Raw genomic sequence first — 19,673 nt, 5'->3', positions numbered from 1 at the left:
ACAACCCTGAGATCAAGAGTCACACGCTCTACCGACTGAGCTAGCCAGGGGCCCCATCAGATGACTTTTTAAATACAGCAGTGTGGAAGGTAGATATGATAGACACAAGAGTCAAGGCAGGGAAACTAGAAGGAATGTCTTGAAACAATTCAGGTGAGAGAGGACAAGAGCCAGAACTAAGCCAATGGCAGTGAAGATGGAAAGGGGAGAAGAGATATGTAGGAGGTAAATTAAGCAGCAGATGATTGTTTGATGGTATGTGGGCAGTAAGAGCCCAAGTTCTAAAGGAAAAATAATGAATGCCCTACGGTATGGAGATGTTGAATTTGAGGTACACATGGAGATGCAGGTGGAGATGTCCACTAATCAGTCTGCAGCTCTGAAGAGAGGCTAGGCTGCAGATTTGAGAATCACTAGTGTCAAAGAAGTTGCAAATTACAAGAGTAACTGAAATTGCCCAGAGAGAACTCTACCAGTGAGGACAGAGGAGAGAGAGTCTGAGATGCAACCACTGGAAAAGAAAAATTCAGAGACTGAGGAGGAGTTTTAAAGAGGGAGTTTAAGGGCGCCTAGGTGGCTCAGTTGGTTGAGCGACTGCCTTCGGCTCAGGTCCTGGGATCGAGTCCCACATCAGGCTCCCCCTGCTCTGTGGGGAGCCTGCTTCTCCCTCTCCCTCTGCTGCTCCCCCTGCTTGTGTGCTCTCTCTCTGTGTCAAATAAATAAAATCTTTAAAAATAAATAAATAAATAAATAAGGAGTTTTATAGTTAATGTTATAAAATCCAGGACAGAAGTTAAGTGAACTGAGAAAAGAGAAACAGTCACTGAATCTAGGAGATTACTAGGAACTTTTTTTTTTTTTTAAGAGAGGGAGGAGGGGAAAGGCAGAGGGAGAGGGAGAGGGAGAGAGAATCTTAAGCAGGCTCCACATCCAGCATCCAGCCCGATGCGGGGCTCGATCTCACAACCCTGAGCTGAAATCAAGAGTTGGATGCTTGGGGTGCCTGGGTGGGAAGCCTGCTTCTCCCTCTTCCACTCCTCCTGCTTGTGTTCCCTTTCTCGCTGTGTCTCGCTCTGTCAAATAAATAAAATCTTAAAAAAAAAAAAAAGTTGGACACTTAACCAACTGAGCCACCCAGGTTCCCCACTAGGAACTTTTATTTTTTATTTTCTATTTTTATTTTTTTTAAAGATTTTATTTATTTATTTGAGACAGAGAGAATGAGAGACAGAGAGCATGAGAGGGAGGAGGGTCAGAGGGAGAAGCAGACTCCCTGCCGAGCAGGGAGCCTGATGCGAGACTCGATCCCGGGACTCCAGGATCATGACCTGAGCCAAAGGCAGTCGCTTAACCAACTAAGCCACCCAGGCGCCCAGAACTTTTTTTTAATTAACATATAATGTACTATTGGTTTCAGAGGTACAGGTCTGTGATTCATCAGTCTTATATAATACCCCATGCTCATTACATCACATGCCCTCCTCAATGTCCATCACCCAGTTACCCCATCCCTCCACTCCCCTAGGAACTTTTCTTTGAGCACTTCAGTAGTGGTGTAGGGCTTAAAGCAGGACTGTAGTTGGTTTGAGAATCTTAGATGAGAAGGTAGAGAGATAAGAAGGAAAAGAAAAGCTTGGGGTGCCTGGCTGGCTCAGTCGGTAGAGTATGTGACTCTTGATCTTGGGGTTGTGAGTTCAAGCTCCATATTGCGGGTAGAGTTTACTTAAAAAAAATTGCAACGCTTATTCCAAATTCCAAATCTCTGTACTCTATACCACCCCACAGTGCCTATACACAAAATGGAATAAAATTTTTTTCTTAAAGATTTTATTTATTTGACAGAGAGAGAGAGCACAAGCAGGGGGAGCAGCAGGCAGAGGGAGAGGGAGAAGCAGGCTCCCTGCTGACCTGGGAGCCCGATGCGGGGCTCGATCCCAGGACCCTGGGATCATGACCTGACCTGAAGGCAGATGCTTAACCGACTGAGCCACCCAGGCGCCCCAGGGAATAAACCTTTAAAAAACAAAAGAAAAGAAAAGAAAAGAAAAAAAAGCTGTAGTTGTATGTTGTTTGGTTGGTTGGTTTTAGGTTGGTGAGATCTGAGCATGCTCATATGCTGACAGGAAGTTGCCAGTGGAGAGGCAAAGGTTGTTAACACAGAAACAAAGGGCTGAGAGCAAAGTCATTCCCTAGAAAGATGGGAAGAGATGGGGTTCAGACACCATGTGGATTGAGGACCTGGCCTTGAAGAGGTGTCAGATAAAGGAGAGGAATACAGATGGATCACACATACCTCCATTTTCCTCCTCACTGAAGAATCTTTCTTTGCAAGATGCTTGATATGCCTCATTCTCTCTTTTAGAGCAGAGTCCCTGGGGACAGTGTGAGTCAGTATATAGAGCATCAAATACTTCAAAACCAATCTGATTACCACACTGACCAAGTTGCACTGTTACTATTGACATGCTGAGATGCAAACTAGGCCTATTCCCTCAAAAAAGTGAGCAACCTGTAATAGAAAAATATAGGCTTTGAGAACCACTACAGTACCAATAAACAAGGAACAAATAAAATGTCAGATGTACATCAATAAAAAACATAATTTAAAAATGCCATATATATGGTGTTGTAGATGAAATAGCTATGTTGTCTAAGGAGCTAATCATTCAAGGAAGTTGTTTTCTTTCTCTACATATTTTTGGGATTTGGAATTTGCTGTACCCAAATGCATTCATAGACAGCTCCATAGTGTCTGAAATCTGATTTGTATTCACTGTGTCCCTAAGCATGCATTTAAAACAAAACAAAACAAAACAAAATGAATGCTATTTGAAGGAATTCCTAGTACATACTTTATACTACAGGGACACACAGAACACAGAAGTTAGCTCAACAACTGTACCTTTAATTAACATTAATTTTCTCTCTTCTAACTAATGACTTTCTCTCTACCAATCACTTTCTGGCCTGGTAACTACAATAACACAAGAAAGACTTCTGTTTAGACAGCAAGGAAGACAAAGCTTGGAAAGAGAGGACTAGATGAAATAGGAGAGCAAGTCTTCACTATTTTTAACAATGAAAAGAGACAATTTTTGGTAAAGACCTCACACCAGGTCTTCGCAGCACTGGAAAGAGCAGACTGTACTTACAATGTTCAAACAACCCTGCAAATTAAATTCTCATTTAATAGATAAGGAAACTGAGACTCTGAAAGGTTATGTACTTACAATGTTCAAACAACCCTGCAAATTAAATTCTCATTTAATAGATAAGGAAACTGAGACTCTGAAAGGTTATGTGACTTTCGCAAAGCCACCGAAATAGAATAGCAAAACCAAGTTTCTCCCTATCCCTACCAGTCCCAGGAGCTCCCCATAAACCCCACTCACTCGCAGACCCAGAACCAGCCGTTTCCGTCCCGTTCAAACTTCAGAGGGCCAACCCCCTCATTATGCGCATGCTCACTTTCGATTTTTAAAAAAGGCTACGGAGAACGAGTTGCGCATGTTCACAAACGAAGAATTTTGTTGTGTGTGTGTGTTTTTTCCCCCTCTATTCAGAAAGGTTAATTACGCATGTTCAATTTCAATTTATCAACTTCAGACAAGGTACGCATGCTCATTGTCCACCAAAAGCTTTAGCCGAGAATGCGCACGATCCAGCTACCATAAGAGGCTTCGGCTGGGGTTCTGCGCATGTTTCTGCTAGTACCTGGCTCCAGGAGATAGCTCTACGCATGTTCATTGCCCACAGTTTGGCTTCACAGAACCTTGTACGCATGCTCTAGTGCTGAACTTGAGGAGCCAGTCTAGGGCCTAGGCGCAGACTCACTGAGCCCAAGCAGCCGGTGATGGCGGCAGCAGCGGCGGTGGCTGCGGCGGGTCCGGGCCCATGAGGCGACGACGGAGGCGGGACGGCTTTTACCCAGCGCCGGACTTCCGAGACAGGGAAGCTGAGGACATGGCAGGAGTGTTTGACATAGACCTGGACCAGCCAGAGGACGCGGGCTCTGAGGATGAGCTGGAGGAGGGGGTGAGGCCCGGGGTCCCGGGGGGCCCGAGGTGACAGGGCCGGGGCGGCGGCGCGGGCCCTGGAAGCCCGGCGCGTTGGAGAGCGCGGAGACCCGGGGGGGCGCGAGTAGTCTCCAGGAGGAGCTAGGCGCCGCGCGGTCCGAGGCAGGGGAGCGGGCGGGGCGGACCTGGCCCTAGGTGTGAGGCCGCTTCGGGGCTCGCAGGTGCAGGTCGCGCCGGTAGCCCCAGATCAGCGCAGCCCGGAGCAGTCTATTTGCTGAGGGGACGAGAAAGGGCGCGTGGTCGATTCCTCGAGCTGTTGAATTTGAGTGTGGCGGGGCGCGAGTGGTGTAAGCGCATGTTGGGGGGAGGGGGACTGCGCTTTCTGGGTGTCCCTTAAGTGCAGGTGAAGTGCTGAAGGGTTTCCCTTCGAGTGTAAGATTTCAAGTATTAAATCTTCAGACCTCCCACAACCACCTCTCTTCTCGGCCTGTCGCTTCTCTCCTAGGAAGCGCTCAGCTGTTAGAAGTGACAGCTGAAAACTTCTGTCGGGAGTAGCGCTGCCGCTGCTGTTACAGCCACCAGGAGTTTTATTTCGGGAGCAAGGGGGCTCTGCTGCATCTTCCAGGGTTTGTTTGTTTGCTTTTTTTTTTTTTTAACCCCCCCCTTCCGTGTGACTTTTTTTTTTTTTAAACATTTATAACGACACACGGCATTTGTAACTTTTCCCCTAGTTGAAGATGTCTACATTTTTTCAAAATACTTTGTGTAATTTGGGGGTGGAAAAAACCAGCGTTGACAGCTGTGATTTGGCTTGCCAAAAATAAATTGCTTGAACTGAGACTTGTGAATGGTGGTGCGAGGGCTTTCCTTGCTGTAATTTAGGGTACTGAATTTAGAATTGTTTTTTCCTAATGCATAGTTTGGTTTTACCTTTGCTGTCTTAATAGTTTGTTATTCTTTATAGAATATCATTCTTTTTTCAAGATAAATTTATTGAAAAATCACAAATTGCACTTGAAGTTCAAAAATACTGTTGTCATACTATATCACTGATTCTGGGCAAATGATCATCCATGATAACCTCATGATAATTTAGATTTTAAATCCCACTGTCTAGGTGAGTACATGAGTTAAGGACTGGTGTCAGATGTTTGCTCTATGTAAGGGGCTCCCCTTTTCCTCACCTGATTTTCCTCTTCTGGAGAGTAAGTTGTGCCCCGCTTGTTGCCAAAAGATCTAGATGCTATAAATAAAGAGCTCTGAACGTTTTAAGAAACTAAGTGGGCTGAAATAATACTGTTCTTTTCATAATCAAATAAGTCTAATAAAAATCACACAGTTTGTAAGGTGGGTATTGAGATGTGTACTTTTTAGTATGTTTGCCTACGGAATTCCAGTTAGCTTCTTAATCGAATACCTGATACACTACATACAATTTGAAACAAATATGGAATTACTTTCACTATGTATTGCATACTTTCATTAATTATATTGGCTCCATATGGCAGTGGCTTTGAAGCAGGGCAGGGGAGAAAACTGGATAATTCAGGAGACGTTAAAGCAATTGGAAGTAAAACACTGTATTAAGATTTCTGTTATGAATTGGGACTCCTTGAGATGTATTTTGGCCTACTCCTGTATGTTCATTTTGCTGGGTACAAGCAAACAGGTTTTTGAGAGAGTGTGGAAGAGGAGGCCAGAGAAATTGGTAGAAATATGAAAGAGAAAGAAATATGACCACTATCCTGGGGAGGGGAACTTTGGAGAAAAAGCAGAGGGAAAGAGGATTTTGAGGAAGAGCCTTCAGCAAAATTTATCTTACTTAGCAATTCTTTTGGAGTTGAAAGTATTTCTTTTGAGTGTGTTATTCTAAGAGGTTCCTCAAGGTGGACAAGCGAAAAGAGTTGAGGATGGGATTGGGTTGGCCACCTGAGGAAATTCAGTGACACCCAGGTTTCTCTAAAACAAAATTTAAAAATTTTGAAAAACAAAGGAAGTTTAGATTCTTGAAAATCTGGCTATTTGTGAATATGCAACATTTAGTACACAAACCTTTAAAAACATTGGTGCAGGGCGCCTGGGTGGCTCAGTTGTTGGGCGTCTGCCTTCGGCTTAGGTCATGATCCCGGGGTCCTGGGATCGAGCCCCACATCGGGCTCCCTGCTCAGCGGGAAGCCTGCTTCTCCCTCTCTCACTCCCCCCTGCTTGTGTTCCTGCTCTCGCTATCTCTCTCTCTGTCAAATAAATAAAATAAAATCTTTAAAAAAAAAAATTGGTGCATATCTGAGTAGCCCCACTTCTTCATCGTTTAGTAAGGAAACGGAGGCATAAACCAGAGAGGTGATTGCCCAAGACCACATAGATAACTAGTTAACTAGTAGTGTCTTCTGACTCCAGCCTGCAGGCTTCATTGCATAGCTTCTTCATTGCATTTACTAGTCTTGTTCATACTGTACCTCTGTGGTGGGTCAGAAGTTAATTCAGATCCCTCCAGGCATTGTCACTGACTGTGTGATTTAGAATAAATTGCTTATTCTGACACTTTTTTCTTCTCTGTCAAATGAGGATTATGTGAGATAAAGTTTATAAAATACTTAAGATATTCTTGCATATTAAGCAGTTAGCTAGTTCATGGAAATACAACTTGTCAGTGTTACTCATTGCCAAGGAACCAAAGATTCAAGTTTACCCTCATCTATGCCTAGAGACTTAATAAATGCAGTTATACCAGAGGTGCTGCATATTTGAAACTGTAGGATTTTTAAAATTATTGGTCCTATTCAGAGATACATGCCTTTTTAGATATGTTACACTGACTAAATTTATATTAGGAAATATATGTATTTATACATCATAATTAATTCTTCAGTGAGTAAAGGATGAGGACAGTAAATGAATGCATTTATGGATAAAGCTGAATGTTATCTAAGAAAAGACCCTGATTGAATACCTCAAAGGACTATATTAAAAAGCAGCGGGTAAGAGCATTTTTTGGGAGGGGGCTGGATGGTTAGGTTTGGGTCTTTTTTGTTCGTTTTTCATTGGTGATGGTATAATTTGGGGAGAGTGAGTTGAAACTAAGGGAACGTTTTCCTCTAGAGATTTTCACTAGATTATGAAGATGTTGGAAACCTCTGTTTTCTGTGGAGACACAAAGTTAAAAGAGTAATAGAAAAGTCTAATCCTTCATTTTTACTTTACTAATTCAAAATTTGAAGTAGTCACAGAAGCTTACTGCATGAGTTTCAGATTGGGATATCAGATTTTTATTGAGCAAAAAGTTTAAAATTTTTTAGTGCTTTGAAAAACGAAGTGCTATATAGCTAATAATGTTCACTGTTATGAAAATTATAGAAAAACATCAATGCTTATCCTGCATTATAATAGGCACTATAAAGCACTTTTAAATAGCTCAAGATTTTGAACAAGGTTTACTCCTTTTCTCCCAATTCATTGAATTACTGAATCTTATTTTATAAGGAAATGTCTGTGAGCAAACAGCCAGGCAAGTGGATAAACAGTATAATGAATATCTGGATTAAGGATATTTCACCCGTTCTGTAACAATTTATTTACATGTTTATGAAATGTTCCCTCTTTGATGGGGATTTTAGGCATATTAACTTGAACTTATATACAATTTTAATTTAAAACTTTGGAAATAGTTTGGTGGGCTGGTTTGAAACATATCTTGAATAGTACCTTAGATGAGCAGGATTCACTTTGTCAATCATAGTAGCACGTGAAAAAGAGTATTGGATGGGTCATAAAGCTTAAAGCAGAAGAAAAAAAATCTAAAAAGTTTCCTCTGAAAGAGAGTTGTCTATGTATTATATAATGTTAGCCTGATGCTTCTGGTGTGAGACTTTTCTAAAGGTAACATGGGGTAGCAGAAAAGCATTGTGCCTCAAATACTTCTGCTCCAGAAGGTAACGGTAGGAAGTTACGAACACAGATGCAGGTGGTAATACAGGCCTGGCTGGCTCCGGAAATGAAACATAGCCACAGGGCATATCTTTCTAGGTGGCTTCAGAGTCATGGTTTAGTGTTAACTACCCTGTGGTCTTTAATTTAAAATTAAGTAAAACTAACATCAAAGTAAAAACAATTATATATTTCCAGTTTTATCACATTTGAGAGAAGTTAGTCTTTTGTCTTTAAAGTGAAGCCATCATAGGTGGTTATGTGAAGCACCAGAGACCAAAAAACCGTTAACCATAACTACCCCTACCCCCCAAAAGAAACTGTATCAAGTTGAAACTGCAAGAATTTTTTTCCCCTTGATACTGCTTCATCCATTTGGCTCAGTCTAACATTGAAACATACATCCCTAGTATTAGACTTCATCCTGACTTGTTCACACCATGAGCAAATTTTGGCTGAAAATTTGTAGTTTGGGGGGCATTTAAATGTTCCTTGTTTAAGAATACTATCAGTTTTCTGGGTGCCTAGTGGCTCTGTTGGTTAAGCTTCTGCCTTCGGCTCAGGTCATGATCCCGGAGTCCTGGGATTGAGCCCCACGCAGGGAGCCCGCTTCTCCCTCTCCCTCTCCCTGCTGCTCCCCCTGCTTGTGCTCTCTCTCTCACTGTCAAATAAATAAATAAAATCTTAAAATAAAAAATACTGTCAGTTTTCTTTGTGTAGCTTGAATGTGCAGTGGTACCTTTGAAGGAAGATGTGTTCACCTAAATATTTTTTTAATTATTCTAAAATGTTCAATAAAAACTTAGCATTTTTAAAAAGTATTTAAATTCCAGCTAGTCAACCTACAGTGTAATATTAGTTTTAGGTGTACAATTTAGTGATTCAACACTTAAAAAAAATTATTTTTGAAAGCCCAATTAAGTGATATCCTTTTGTATAAATTGAAAGACTCATAACCAGACTATATTCAAGAATATTCATTTTAAAACTATATTTTATAATATTAATAACTGAATTTCTACTGCCAAGTTATTTTTTTTTAACAATTATGTGACTTTTAGTATATTTATAGAGTTGTACAACCATCACTGCAATTTAGTTTTAGAACATTTCTGTCACCCTTAAAAGAAACTGGGCCCATTTATAGTCACTCCTTATTGCCACCTCAATCCATAGGTAACTAGTGGTCTACTTTCCATCTCTATAAATTTGCCTTTTCTGGACATTCCATATAAACCAAATCATTCAGTATGTGGACTTTTGTGTCTGGCTTCTTTCACTTAACAGGACGTTTTTAAAGATCATCTGTGTCATAGTATGTACATAAAGCCAAATTGTATTCCATTGTATGTATCAACCACAATTTATCAGTTCACCAGTTGATGTTCATTGGAGTTCCCATTTTTTGACTGTTGTGAATAATGCTGCTAAGAACATTTGTGCCCAAGTCTTTATGGGACATATATTTTTATTTTTCTTGGGTGGATACCTAGGAGTAGATTTGCTGGGTCATATGTTAAGTCTATGTTTAATTTTTGAAGATAACTGCCAAACTGTTAAAGAGGTTGCACCATTTTACATTCCTGACAGTAGTGTACCAGTGTTCTAATTTTCTCTACTTCTAATTTTTTTTTTTAAAGATTTTATTTGTTTATTTGACAGAGAGAGACACAGCGAGAGAGGGAACACAAGCAGGGGGAGTGGGAGAGGGAGAAGCAGGCTTCTGCTGAGCAGGGAGCCCGACGCGGGACGCGGGGCTCAGGCTCGATCTCAGGACCCTGAGATCATGACCTGAGCCGAAGGCAGACACCCAATGACTGAGCCACCCAGGCACCCCTAATTTCTCTACTTCTTGCCCAACTTACTTTTCTTTTTAATTATAGCCACCCTAGTGGATATGAAGGGATATCTCAGTGTGATTTTGATTTGCATTTCATTTCTGTAATGGCTGATGATGTTGAACATCTTTTCAGGTGCTTATTAACCATTTGTGTATCTTGTTTGGAGAAATACCTATTCAGATTCTAACACACTTTTTAAAAAATTGGGTTATTTTAAAATTTTGAGTTGTAGAAGTTCTTTATAAATTCTTCTGTGGGGTTTCTTTTCACTTTCTTCTTCTTTTTTTTTAAAGATTTTATTTATTTATTTGACAGAGACACAGCGAGAGAGGGAACACAAGCAGGGGAGTGGGAGAGGGAGAAGCAGGCTTCCTGCTGAGCGGGGAGCCCGATGTGGGGCTCTATCCCAGGACCCTGGGATCATGACCTGAGCCTAAGGCAGATGCTTAACGACTGAGCCACCCAGGCGCCCTCTTTTCACTTTCTTAATAATGTCTTTTGAAGGGCAAAAGTTTTAAATTTGAATAAGTCCAGTTTATTGGTTTTTTTTTTTTTTCCTTGAATCATTTGTTCTTTTGGTGATGTGTCTTTTTCAAAGATTTTATTTGAGAGAGAGAGTGATCGAGAGAGAGGGAGAGCGTGCACGAGTGGGGGCAGGGACAGAGGGAGAAGCAGACTCCCTGCTGAGCAGGGAGCCCAACATGGGGCTGGATCCCAGGACCCTGGAATCATGACCTGAGCTGATGGCAGACACTTCACTGACTGAACCATTCAGGCGCCCGTTGGTGATGTGTCTTAAGAAATCTTGGCCTATCCCAAGATGAATATTTACTCCATCCTAGGTTTCTTTTAGGAGTTTTCTAGTTTTAACTCTTATATTTAGGCCCTGATCAGTTTTTTTTCAAGATTTATTTATTTATTTGAGAGACAGCGAGAAAGAGAATGTGTACATGCCGTGGGAAGGGGCAGAGGGAAAGGGAGAGAGAATCCCAAGCACACTCTGTGCTAAGCATGGAGCCTGATGCAGGGCTCAATCCCATGACCCTGAGATCACTACCAGAGCCAAACCAAGAATTCGATGTCCAACCAACTGTGCTAGCCAGGCACCCCAGGCCTGTGATGAATTTTAAGTTAATTTTTTAGTGTGGTGGAATATGGTGTGAAGTAGGGGACCAAAGTAATTTTTTTGCATGTGGATATCCAAATGTCCTAGCACCATTTATTGAAAGACTGTCTCTTTCCCATTGAATTTTCTTGGCATCTTTGTCAAAAATTAGTTGACCATAAATATAAGGGTTTATTTCTGGACTCTTAATTCTATTTCATTGAACTATATGTCTGTCCTTATCCCAGTACCTCATTGTCTTCGTTGCTGTTGCTTTGTAGTAAATACACTTTAAAATCAGGAAATGTCAGTTTTCCAACTTTGTTCTCCTTTTTTCAAAAATTGTTCTAGCTATTTTGGGTCCCTTGCATTTCTGTATGAATTTTATGGTCAGCTTGTCAATTTCTGTAAGAAAGGAACCTGGGATTTTGATAGGATTGAGTTGAATCTATAGACCAGTTTGGTTAGTAGAACCATCTTAAACAATATTAAGTTGTCAGATCCATGAACGTGGAATGTCTTTTGATTTATTTAGATCTTTAATTTTTTTCAGCAATGTTTTATAGTTATCAAATGTATAAGTCTTACACTTTTGTTAAATTTTTTCTAATTGATGCTATTTTATTGATGCTATTGCAAACAGTTATTTTAATTTCATTTTTGAATTGTTCATTGTTAGTGTACAGAAAGTTAATTAAATTTTGCATCCATTTATACTATGGTCAGAATAAAAATGTTTGGCCAACGTAACTCTTGACAATTTGAGGGTGCTGCTTAATTATTTTGCTTTGATCAGCCACATTATACACTACAGTATCTTGGACTGGTTGTGGTTACTGTAGGCTTAGTTAGGTTGTAGTTAGATGTTATGTTAGTCTTGTGTATCAGAATCATATTCAGAACAGCACTTTTTGTAAATCATTTGATTTAGTAATTCATACTTAGAATCTGGTGCCTTTAGTTTCATAATACACAAAATACATCTTTTGAATAAATGTAATTTTTAAAGGAGCTATCACCTAGTTTGTAGATCATTGATCAGTAGCATCTGTAGCTTGTCATAGAAAATTAAAAGTGAAATCCCTGTGGTATCATGTACCTTATTTTGTTCATCACCACATTTGCTGGTTATTAAAGTATGGAGAATTTTTAAGCTGGTTTATTTCATTCATTTCTCCTTTAGTAGTAGGGTGAAGCATTAAGTATTTTGATTCTATGTTTATGAGATTATTTATTTTTAAAACTTTAACATTTTTCAGGGTCAGTTAAATGAAAGCATGGACCATGGGGGAGTTGGACCATATGAACTGTAAGTGTATATGAAAAGATTTCATTGTGCTGTCTTTCTTACAAGTAGGTTTTATCAGTTCCAGTTTGTAGCCATCATGTGATTCCAATAACCTGTTCTTAATTATCTAGTCATATATGTACACTTAGTTTATTGAGTTTAGCACCATATAGTAATATATCCAGGGTTTTGAGATCATATATAGATTTTGAGAGAAAGATGTTCATTCTGACTTACAGTATACTGAATATGAGTCTGAGTGGGTAAGGAATTTTCATTAGGTTAATAGAGAGTCAACTTTTCTTACTTAAAAATAAAATTTTTAGAAATGCCTTCCAAAGTCAAATGCTTTTTGTTTTGCTTGTAACACATCATTCATACAGATATGTGCAATCTCAAGTCATTTTAGGCAAACTCTATTAAATGAGAATGGTGATTAATCTGCTCTGTACCCCAACCTTAAGTAAAAACCATGGATTGGGGGTAGACCAAGATAACTCATATAAAAAGCATTGAAGGGACAAATTGCCACTAAATGCCACTTTTGGAGTCTTTAAATCAAGCTAATAGTAGATATGGAAAGGTGCATGGATACATTTTATTAGCAAGAATTTTTGTAGCATAAATTCTTGAACTAATTGGGTACTTCTACAAAGTTCCCAGATTTTCTGAAGTTGCCAAATGAAGTTGGATAATACATAGTCTCATAGACATTTTGAATGAACTAAATATGAATAGCTAGAAGACTTTTTTGCCTTTGTCAACTTAATAAACTTGTTCTAATTTATCTTAGTTTGGGGGTGCTTGATGTTTAAAAAAAAAAATAGCATATTGTGTAAACAAGCAGATAAGCAATTATCAAGCCATCCTAATCTTGACCTACCTTGCCATTGAATCATTAGTTTACTGAGCGCACAGATAGTAAATTTGTTGTTATATACCTTTTCTTTTTACTTATTTGGATTACAATTATAGTAAACTGAAGATAATTTAACTTTTTGAGAATTTACTTTTGGTTTTACTTTTCTCCTCAGTGGCATGGAACATTGTGAGAAATTTGAAATTTCGGAAACTAGTGTGAACAGAGGGCCAGAAAAAATCAGACCAGAATGTTTTGAGCTACTTCGGGTACTTGGAAAAGGGGGCTATGGAAAGGTAGGAAGTATTTTTGAAATAAGAGCTGTTGTCTGTCTTGGGTAGGTTAATTTTTAGATCCTGGTTTAGCAGTCCTCTTCAATCTTTGTTTACTAGCTATCAGCAAGGGATATGATCACTTAGCCTGGTATTATTTGAGGGATGTACAGAAGTTCTCTTCCTACCAACATACACATAAAAGACTGACCCATAATAGGCACTCAGTCAGTATTTGTTGAATAAATAAATAGGCAACTGTGCCAGGCAAAGTCTATTATTAGAGGAATCCTTCCTTCTTTTAGTTAAATGGAATCCTCTGTAGGTATCCTCTTAAAAAACAAACCACTCCTTACTTTTAGGAGGCATGGCCATTAAATTGTTACTATTACTGAGATCTAAATCTGAATTGGTTTTCTTTGACTTGCAGTATTTGGAGCATTAGAGTTAGGGAAGCTGAAAAATATAAGAAGGGAGAAGAAAAATGAAGAGAACTTCTTAGCTTCATATTTTGCCCAAGTCTTTCTAATTTGTGACCTTACCTTTGTGTATTCTGCCCAAGAAAATTTATACCTAGCTATTCTTTATCAAAACATAGAATTTGGATAACATTTTAGTAGTTAGGATTAAGTTTAAGAACTGTTTATGCTACTGTGTAGTGTTAATTTTTTCATAGCATGACATTTGTAGGTTCTTCTCAGGCTTAAGGACACATTCTGATGTATTCTAATCATCTCGAATGTGGAACACATTTACTTTGAGTCTCACATTATTTTAGCTATTGCATGATGTTTTATATAGTTAGCCTTTTTAAGGAATAGGTAAACAGTAATTCCTGTCAACTATTATTAAAGTTTTATGTGAAGCAAGAACAGTGGCATTCCTGGAAGAAACTTAAAAATATTTTATAATTTTTACTTTTGGTATTCTGCTTCTGGAAACCCTGATTATAGCTTTTTCCAAGAAAACTTGGATTTTGTGTATGAAGTTATATAGAGTGCTCATTATTGAATGGTCACTGACCAACTTTGCCACCAGATGTCAGCAGACCAAATAGGACAGTCCCATGTTTAACAGATTTTATTACTAAATCTTTAATATAGTCTGCTCTTTGAGGTCATCATTTTTGCACAGTCTTTGTGTTACTAGTTTTTATAAGAATATAAACTATGTATCATCTGTTTTCTATAAATAGGAATTAAGGGAGTGTGACTAGCATAGTTTAGCTTTTAATAACAAACACTTTTATTTTTTATCCAGGTTTTTCAAGTACGAAAAGTAACAGGAGCAAATACTGGGAAAATATTTGCCATGAAGGTGCTTAAAAAGGTGATTCCTTCCCTCCTCTTTGTTCCTTTTTCCTTTTTTTTTTTTTTTTTAAGTAGGCTCCACGCCCAACATAGGGGGTGAACTCCACGACCCTGAGATCAAGAATTGCATGCTCTACTGACTGAGCCAGCAAAGCGCCCCTCCCCAACTTTATTGTTAATTGCTATAAAATCCACATTTTGGCCTAAAATTCTCAGTCAAGAAAATGTATTTCTAACACAATATGACAAGTCCTCTTAGAATGTGAGATATGTTTCATTATTGGTATTCCTGTTTTCTGCTTGGTGAATGTGGAAAGGAGAGCTCTTTTAATTCTCCTCTGAAGTAACTCTTTTAGCTCTTTGTTCTGGTCTCCATATTTCTAAGTAATAAGCATGTTCTGCTGTTACTTAATATAGCAGTTTTAGAATTATATATTGACTTCCACTCTACTCTCTTTCACTTCTTCCTCCCTTTTCCCCATCCTCTCATTTTGCTTTGTTTTCTTTGAGTCTGTTGTCTTCTCATACCTTCCAACAACTCTGTTCAGGCCAGTTTTCTATGGTCCCACTTATTAGGTAGTCGATCAGTTCCATTTATTTTCCTGTGGAATCCCGTCAGAACCTTCTGTCCCCCTATTCCTGTCTGTATTGGTAGCTCTTGAGGCATAGCTGCCATTACTGGACTTTCACCACAATCCTTGGAATCCCCTTGGCTCCATCAGTGTTGGATTCTTTGTTCCTGGATTCCATATATTCCTTTATCTTAGTTTATGCCCTTGTTCCCTTTTTTGGTGACCATCTACCAGTGGCTTCCTGAGAAAGGGTACATGAAGGTAAATTTTTGGGGAAATATTGCATATTTGAAAATTTCCCTATTAGACCCTTATGCTTGTTTGATTGTTTGAGTGTGGTTTTGAAGTTGAAAATCATTTTCACCCAGGATTTTGCTTTATTTTCATTTAGCCTTAAGTGTTTCTATTAAGGAGTCCCTTGCCATACTGATTCCCATTTCTTTTTATTCTTTCCTAAAGTTTTTTTTTTTTTTTTTTTTTAGATTTTATTTATTTATTTGACAGAGACACAGTGAGAGAGGGAAACACAAGCAGGGGGAGTGGGAGAGGGATCCCGATGCGGGGCTTGATCCCAGGACCCTGAGAATATGACCCGAGCTGAAGGCAGACACTTAACGACTGAGCCACCCAGGCGCCCCTGTTTCCTAAAGATTTTTAAAACTTACTCATTTGAGAGAGAGTGAGTGAGACCCAGCAGAGGGAAAGGGAGAGGGAGAAGCCAACTCCCTGTTGAGCAGGGAGCCCGATGTGGGGCTTGATCCCAGGATTCTGGGATCATGACCTGAGCCAAAGGCAGATGCTTAACTGACTGAGCCACCCAGGCGCCCCCTGATTCCCCTTTCTTTAGAGATCTTTCTTTCTTTCTTATTTATTTATTTTAACTTTTTTAAAAAAAAGATTTTATTTGTCAGGGAGAGAGAGAGGGAGAGAGAGAGAGCACAAGTATGGGGAGCAGCAGACAGAGGAAGAAGCAGACTCTTTGCTGAGCAAGGAGCCAGATGTGGGACTCGATCCCAGGACCTCGGGATCATGACCTGAGCCAAAGGCATACACTTACCGGACTGAGCCACCCAGGCGTCCCTAGAGATCTATTTTTCTTTAAAAATATCTAAAATTTTCTTTTGATTTCTGTTACTCTAAATTTTTTACAGTGGTGTGTTTATCTTGCTTTGATCCTTATTATTTTCTTTATTTTTACTCTTTCAATCTTAAAAGTTCCAATCTTAAAAGTTCCAATCCTTCAGCTCTAGGAGGTTTTCTTATATGGTCTCTGATAATTTCCCCCTCTACTTGGAGAGGGGGAAGTTTTCTCTTTTGGATTTATAGTTAGTTGGATATTGGACCTCCTGGACTGATCATCTATTTTTCTTATCTTTTCCATTTGTCCATTTCTTTGTCTTTTTGTTTACTCTCTGAGATTTTTCTAGAAATTTATTTTCTAATCCTTTTACTGTTTTTTTAAGCTATCATATTTGTCTTTCTCCAGAACTTTGTCATTTTTTTCTTTTTCTTTTATTTATTCATTTTTTTTAAAAGATTTTTTATTTATTTGAGACAGAGCGCAAGTGGGGAGGAGGATCAGAGGGAGAGGGAGAAGCACACTGCCCACTGAGCAGGGAGCCTGACGTGGGGCTCAATCCCAGGACCCTGAGATCATAACCCGAGCCGAAGGCAGATGCTTAACCAACTGAGCCACCCAGGCACCCCTCATTTTTTCTTTTTATAGCAACCTATTTTATGAGTACATTATCTTATTCCTCTGAGGGTATTAATGATAATTCTTTGAAATATTTTTTTGTTCTATGCATTGTATCTCTTTTCTAAGTTCCTATTTTCTTTGAGTTTGATTTAGTCTCTTTCTTCCATGTGAAAGGCCTTCTTTAGATGCCTGGTGTCCTTCACTGATTGTTCATATTTAAAAGTAGAACTCTGAAAAGCTGATCAGAAGTTCCATCTGTTTAGGACAGTCATGTGGTTAGCTGGCAATTGACTGAGAACCTCCAAATATCATTGTCTGTAGTCAGTTGGTGCTGAGAAAGATCCTCTATTCTTTTACCTAGAAAAAGCATCCTGGACCTGGATGGGAGAGAAGAGATGAAGATCTTAACCTTTCAACATGCAGACCTTCACTGAAGTCAAGTTTTTACTTTAGCACTTCACTCTGTATCTGATCCTTCACTCTTTTTTTTTTTTTTTTTTTTTTCTGGAGAGTACACCTTTCTAAGTGCTAGTAATCTACCTGTTTTTAGTCCTCCACCTTCCGCCTTCTGCAGTCCCTAATGACTTTTTTTTTTTTTCCTTTCTTGCTTTTTATTTTTGTCTCCAGTTTTTGAACCTACTAAGGTTCTATGGAATCAGCTTCTTTTGAGTTCTCTGTGCAGGCATTTAGATTTGATCATATTCTACTCCACTGAGTCATGTACCATTGCTTTATCCCACTCTGTTTTCTTCACTTTTGAGGTGTGGAGTGAGATGCATTTCCTAGTTTTATTGAAAATGGGTTATGTGTGTTTGGTTTCTTGTTCTTTTTGTTTGGGATTGATTTCTGAAAAGATCACACTGTCTTTTTTTTTTTTTTTAAGATTTTATTTATTTATTTGAGAGAGAGAATAAGATAGAGCATGAGAGGGGGGAGGGTCAGAGGGGGAAGCAGGCTCCCCGCTGAGCAGGGAGCCCGATGCGGGACTCGATCCCGGGACTCCAGGATCATGACCTGAGCTGAAGGCAGTGGCTTAACCAACTGAGCCACCCAGGCGCCCCAAGATCACACTGTCTTAAAACAAGTCTTACTACAAAACTATATTAAAAGACAATCGAAACAACTTTTAACAAAAATTACAGGGTTTGTAATACTTTGCTCTTTATCTTTCTGATTTTCACTTAAGCAGTATACATGGCTTATTAGTATAAAAGCTGAGGAACAAATATGACCACAACTTTATTGGTGATTGTCTTTTTGTTTGTTTATTTATTTATTTATTTAAGTAATCTCTACACCAGTGTGGGGCTCGAATTCATGACCCCGAGATCAAGAGTCACATGCTGATGCTGTTCTGACAGCCAGCTGGAATCACCCTGGTGATTGTCTTAAAAGAAGCAGTTTAGATATTCTGAACATCACTTTCTGTATCAATAAGTCAGTATTAATCTGCTGTCTGGCTTTCCCATTGGAATCATTTGAGATTAATGATGTTTTGATCTATAAAACATGTTAGGTATAGAATTGGAGATAGTATAATAATGCTTGTCCTAGAAATGTTGAAAGAAGTACTGGACAAGATTCTTAGGTTAATTTATTCCTTTTGATATATTTTATAATCAGGGCTGACCATAATTAATCATAATTCTATCTTGAGTGAAGTATGTTTCTGGCATGGACATCTTTAATGAAAAGAAGAGGGTGTTGTTTTTCCGCTGGTGGTGGATAGGCACAGTGTATTGGGAAATCCATAGACTTAATTACTGCTAAATGTCAGACCTCGTTTTTAGCCCTGGGCATCCAAGACCTAACTTGCTCACCTCTCCTTTTGCTTAGTTACCATTCCCTCCCACTCTCAGGGTTTTTCTTTCCCCAAGCTTGGCTAGAGAGTCAGATGCTGTCTCATGTTTTCCTTGCTGTCCCTGAAAACAAGCTCACAGCGTAAATAATGAAAGTGAAGAGGTTGCTACAGTTAAGTCCAGAATTTTAATTCCTAACTAGATAAGATGACTGTATGCTGCCTTTGAGTTTCTTTATTCTGATTTTATTATTATTAACCCTCCTGAACTCTGTATGCAGTAAGAACATATGTCTTTCCAGCCTTGAGGATCAAATCAGAGTAGAACCACGTGTCTCCTTATCTTAAATGAGGTATTTGCATCTGGACAGTCTGTTTGAATTTATCAGTTCTCCTGGGATTTTTTACAGGAATGGTACTGTTTGGGTGTTTTCTCAGGGTGGAATGTTGAGGAAAAGACTTTCTCTTTCCTGCCAGTTGCAACAAAAATGTACCCTGAGAGCAAAGTACTATTGCCCATGGCGTTAATTCAGCCCACACTGTAAATTTTAGACCCTTTGGCTAAAGGCTTGTGGTTCACAGATTGGTCATCCTTTTTGCATTCCTTTTATTGAATCAATTGAGAACTGGCAATGTGCCAGGCATTACGCTAGGTACTAGGATTTAGCATTTGAGGCGAATGTGGTCTCTTCCTCTCACTCTGCTTACTATATAATTCAAGGGAAGAACTGTTAAGCTTATTCTTACAATTTCTCTTCTATCTTGTGGTCAAAATCCTTTCTACATTGAGGTTGAAACCTCCCTTACCTTTTATCATTTTTTTTCTCACTCCTGAGCCTTGTCATCCTGTATGTCTTCGCTGTCCTTATATTAAATAAGTAATCAGTAGCCTAGCCTTTCTAATTCCTTGATCTCAACTCTATCAGCTTTCACTTCCATTCCACTTTACCAGCCCCCATAGCTGTATTCTCCACCTCTGAAGTATTGGA

General features: G+C 39.1%; 2 protein-coding genes across 18 annotated transcripts in view; one reads left to right on the top strand and one right to left on the bottom strand.

The window, feature by feature from the left end:
• The window catches only part of TUBD1 (tubulin delta 1), a 31,423-nt gene extending 27,752 nt beyond the window's left edge, over positions 1–3,671 (bottom strand). The window contains exons 1-2 of one of the 8 annotated variants that reach the window (XM_054510912.2): positions 3,393–3,671; positions 2,294–2,509 (exon numbers count right to left, since the gene is read on the bottom strand). In XM_054510912.2, coding sequence (XP_054366887.1) covers positions 2,294–2,465 — 172 coding nt within the window. In that variant the 5' untranslated portion in view covers positions 2,466–2,509; positions 3,393–3,671. The other 7 variants (XM_045889290.3, XM_045889287.3, XM_064582384.1 and 4 more) reach the window with 7 other exon arrangements.
• RPS6KB1 (ribosomal protein S6 kinase B1) overlaps positions 1–19,673 on the top strand; it is an 86,826-nt gene that overhangs the window by 18,181 nt on the left and 48,972 nt on the right. For 3 of the 10 annotated variants that reach the window (XR_010408423.1, XR_010408422.1, XM_064582379.1), the window contains exons 1-4: positions 3,781–4,035; positions 12,146–12,195; positions 13,209–13,329; positions 14,566–14,634. Coding sequence is in view for 8 of the 10 variants with exons in the window: in XM_064582379.1 (XP_064438449.1) it covers positions 3,895–4,035; positions 12,146–12,195; positions 13,209–13,329; positions 14,566–14,634 (381 nt within the window). In the remaining 2 variants the exon portion in view is untranslated. Of the gene's footprint in view, positions 1–3,745; positions 4,036–4,521; positions 4,643–12,145; positions 12,196–13,208; positions 13,330–14,565; positions 14,635–19,673 lie in introns of those variants that run through there. The other 7 variants (XM_045889295.3, XM_064582381.1, XM_064582382.1 and 4 more) reach the window with 7 other exon arrangements.

Source organism: Mirounga angustirostris, unplaced genomic scaffold (assembly GCF_029215605.1).
Source record: "Mirounga angustirostris isolate CCGP_5_RB_7025 unplaced genomic scaffold, mMirAng1.0.hap1 SCAF_17, whole genome shotgun sequence".
Taxonomy (NCBI): domain Eukaryota; kingdom Metazoa; phylum Chordata; class Mammalia; order Carnivora; family Phocidae; genus Mirounga; species Mirounga angustirostris.
The sequence above is the reverse complement of the archived record's forward strand: the minus strand, read 5'-3'. Positions and strand labels throughout refer to the sequence as shown.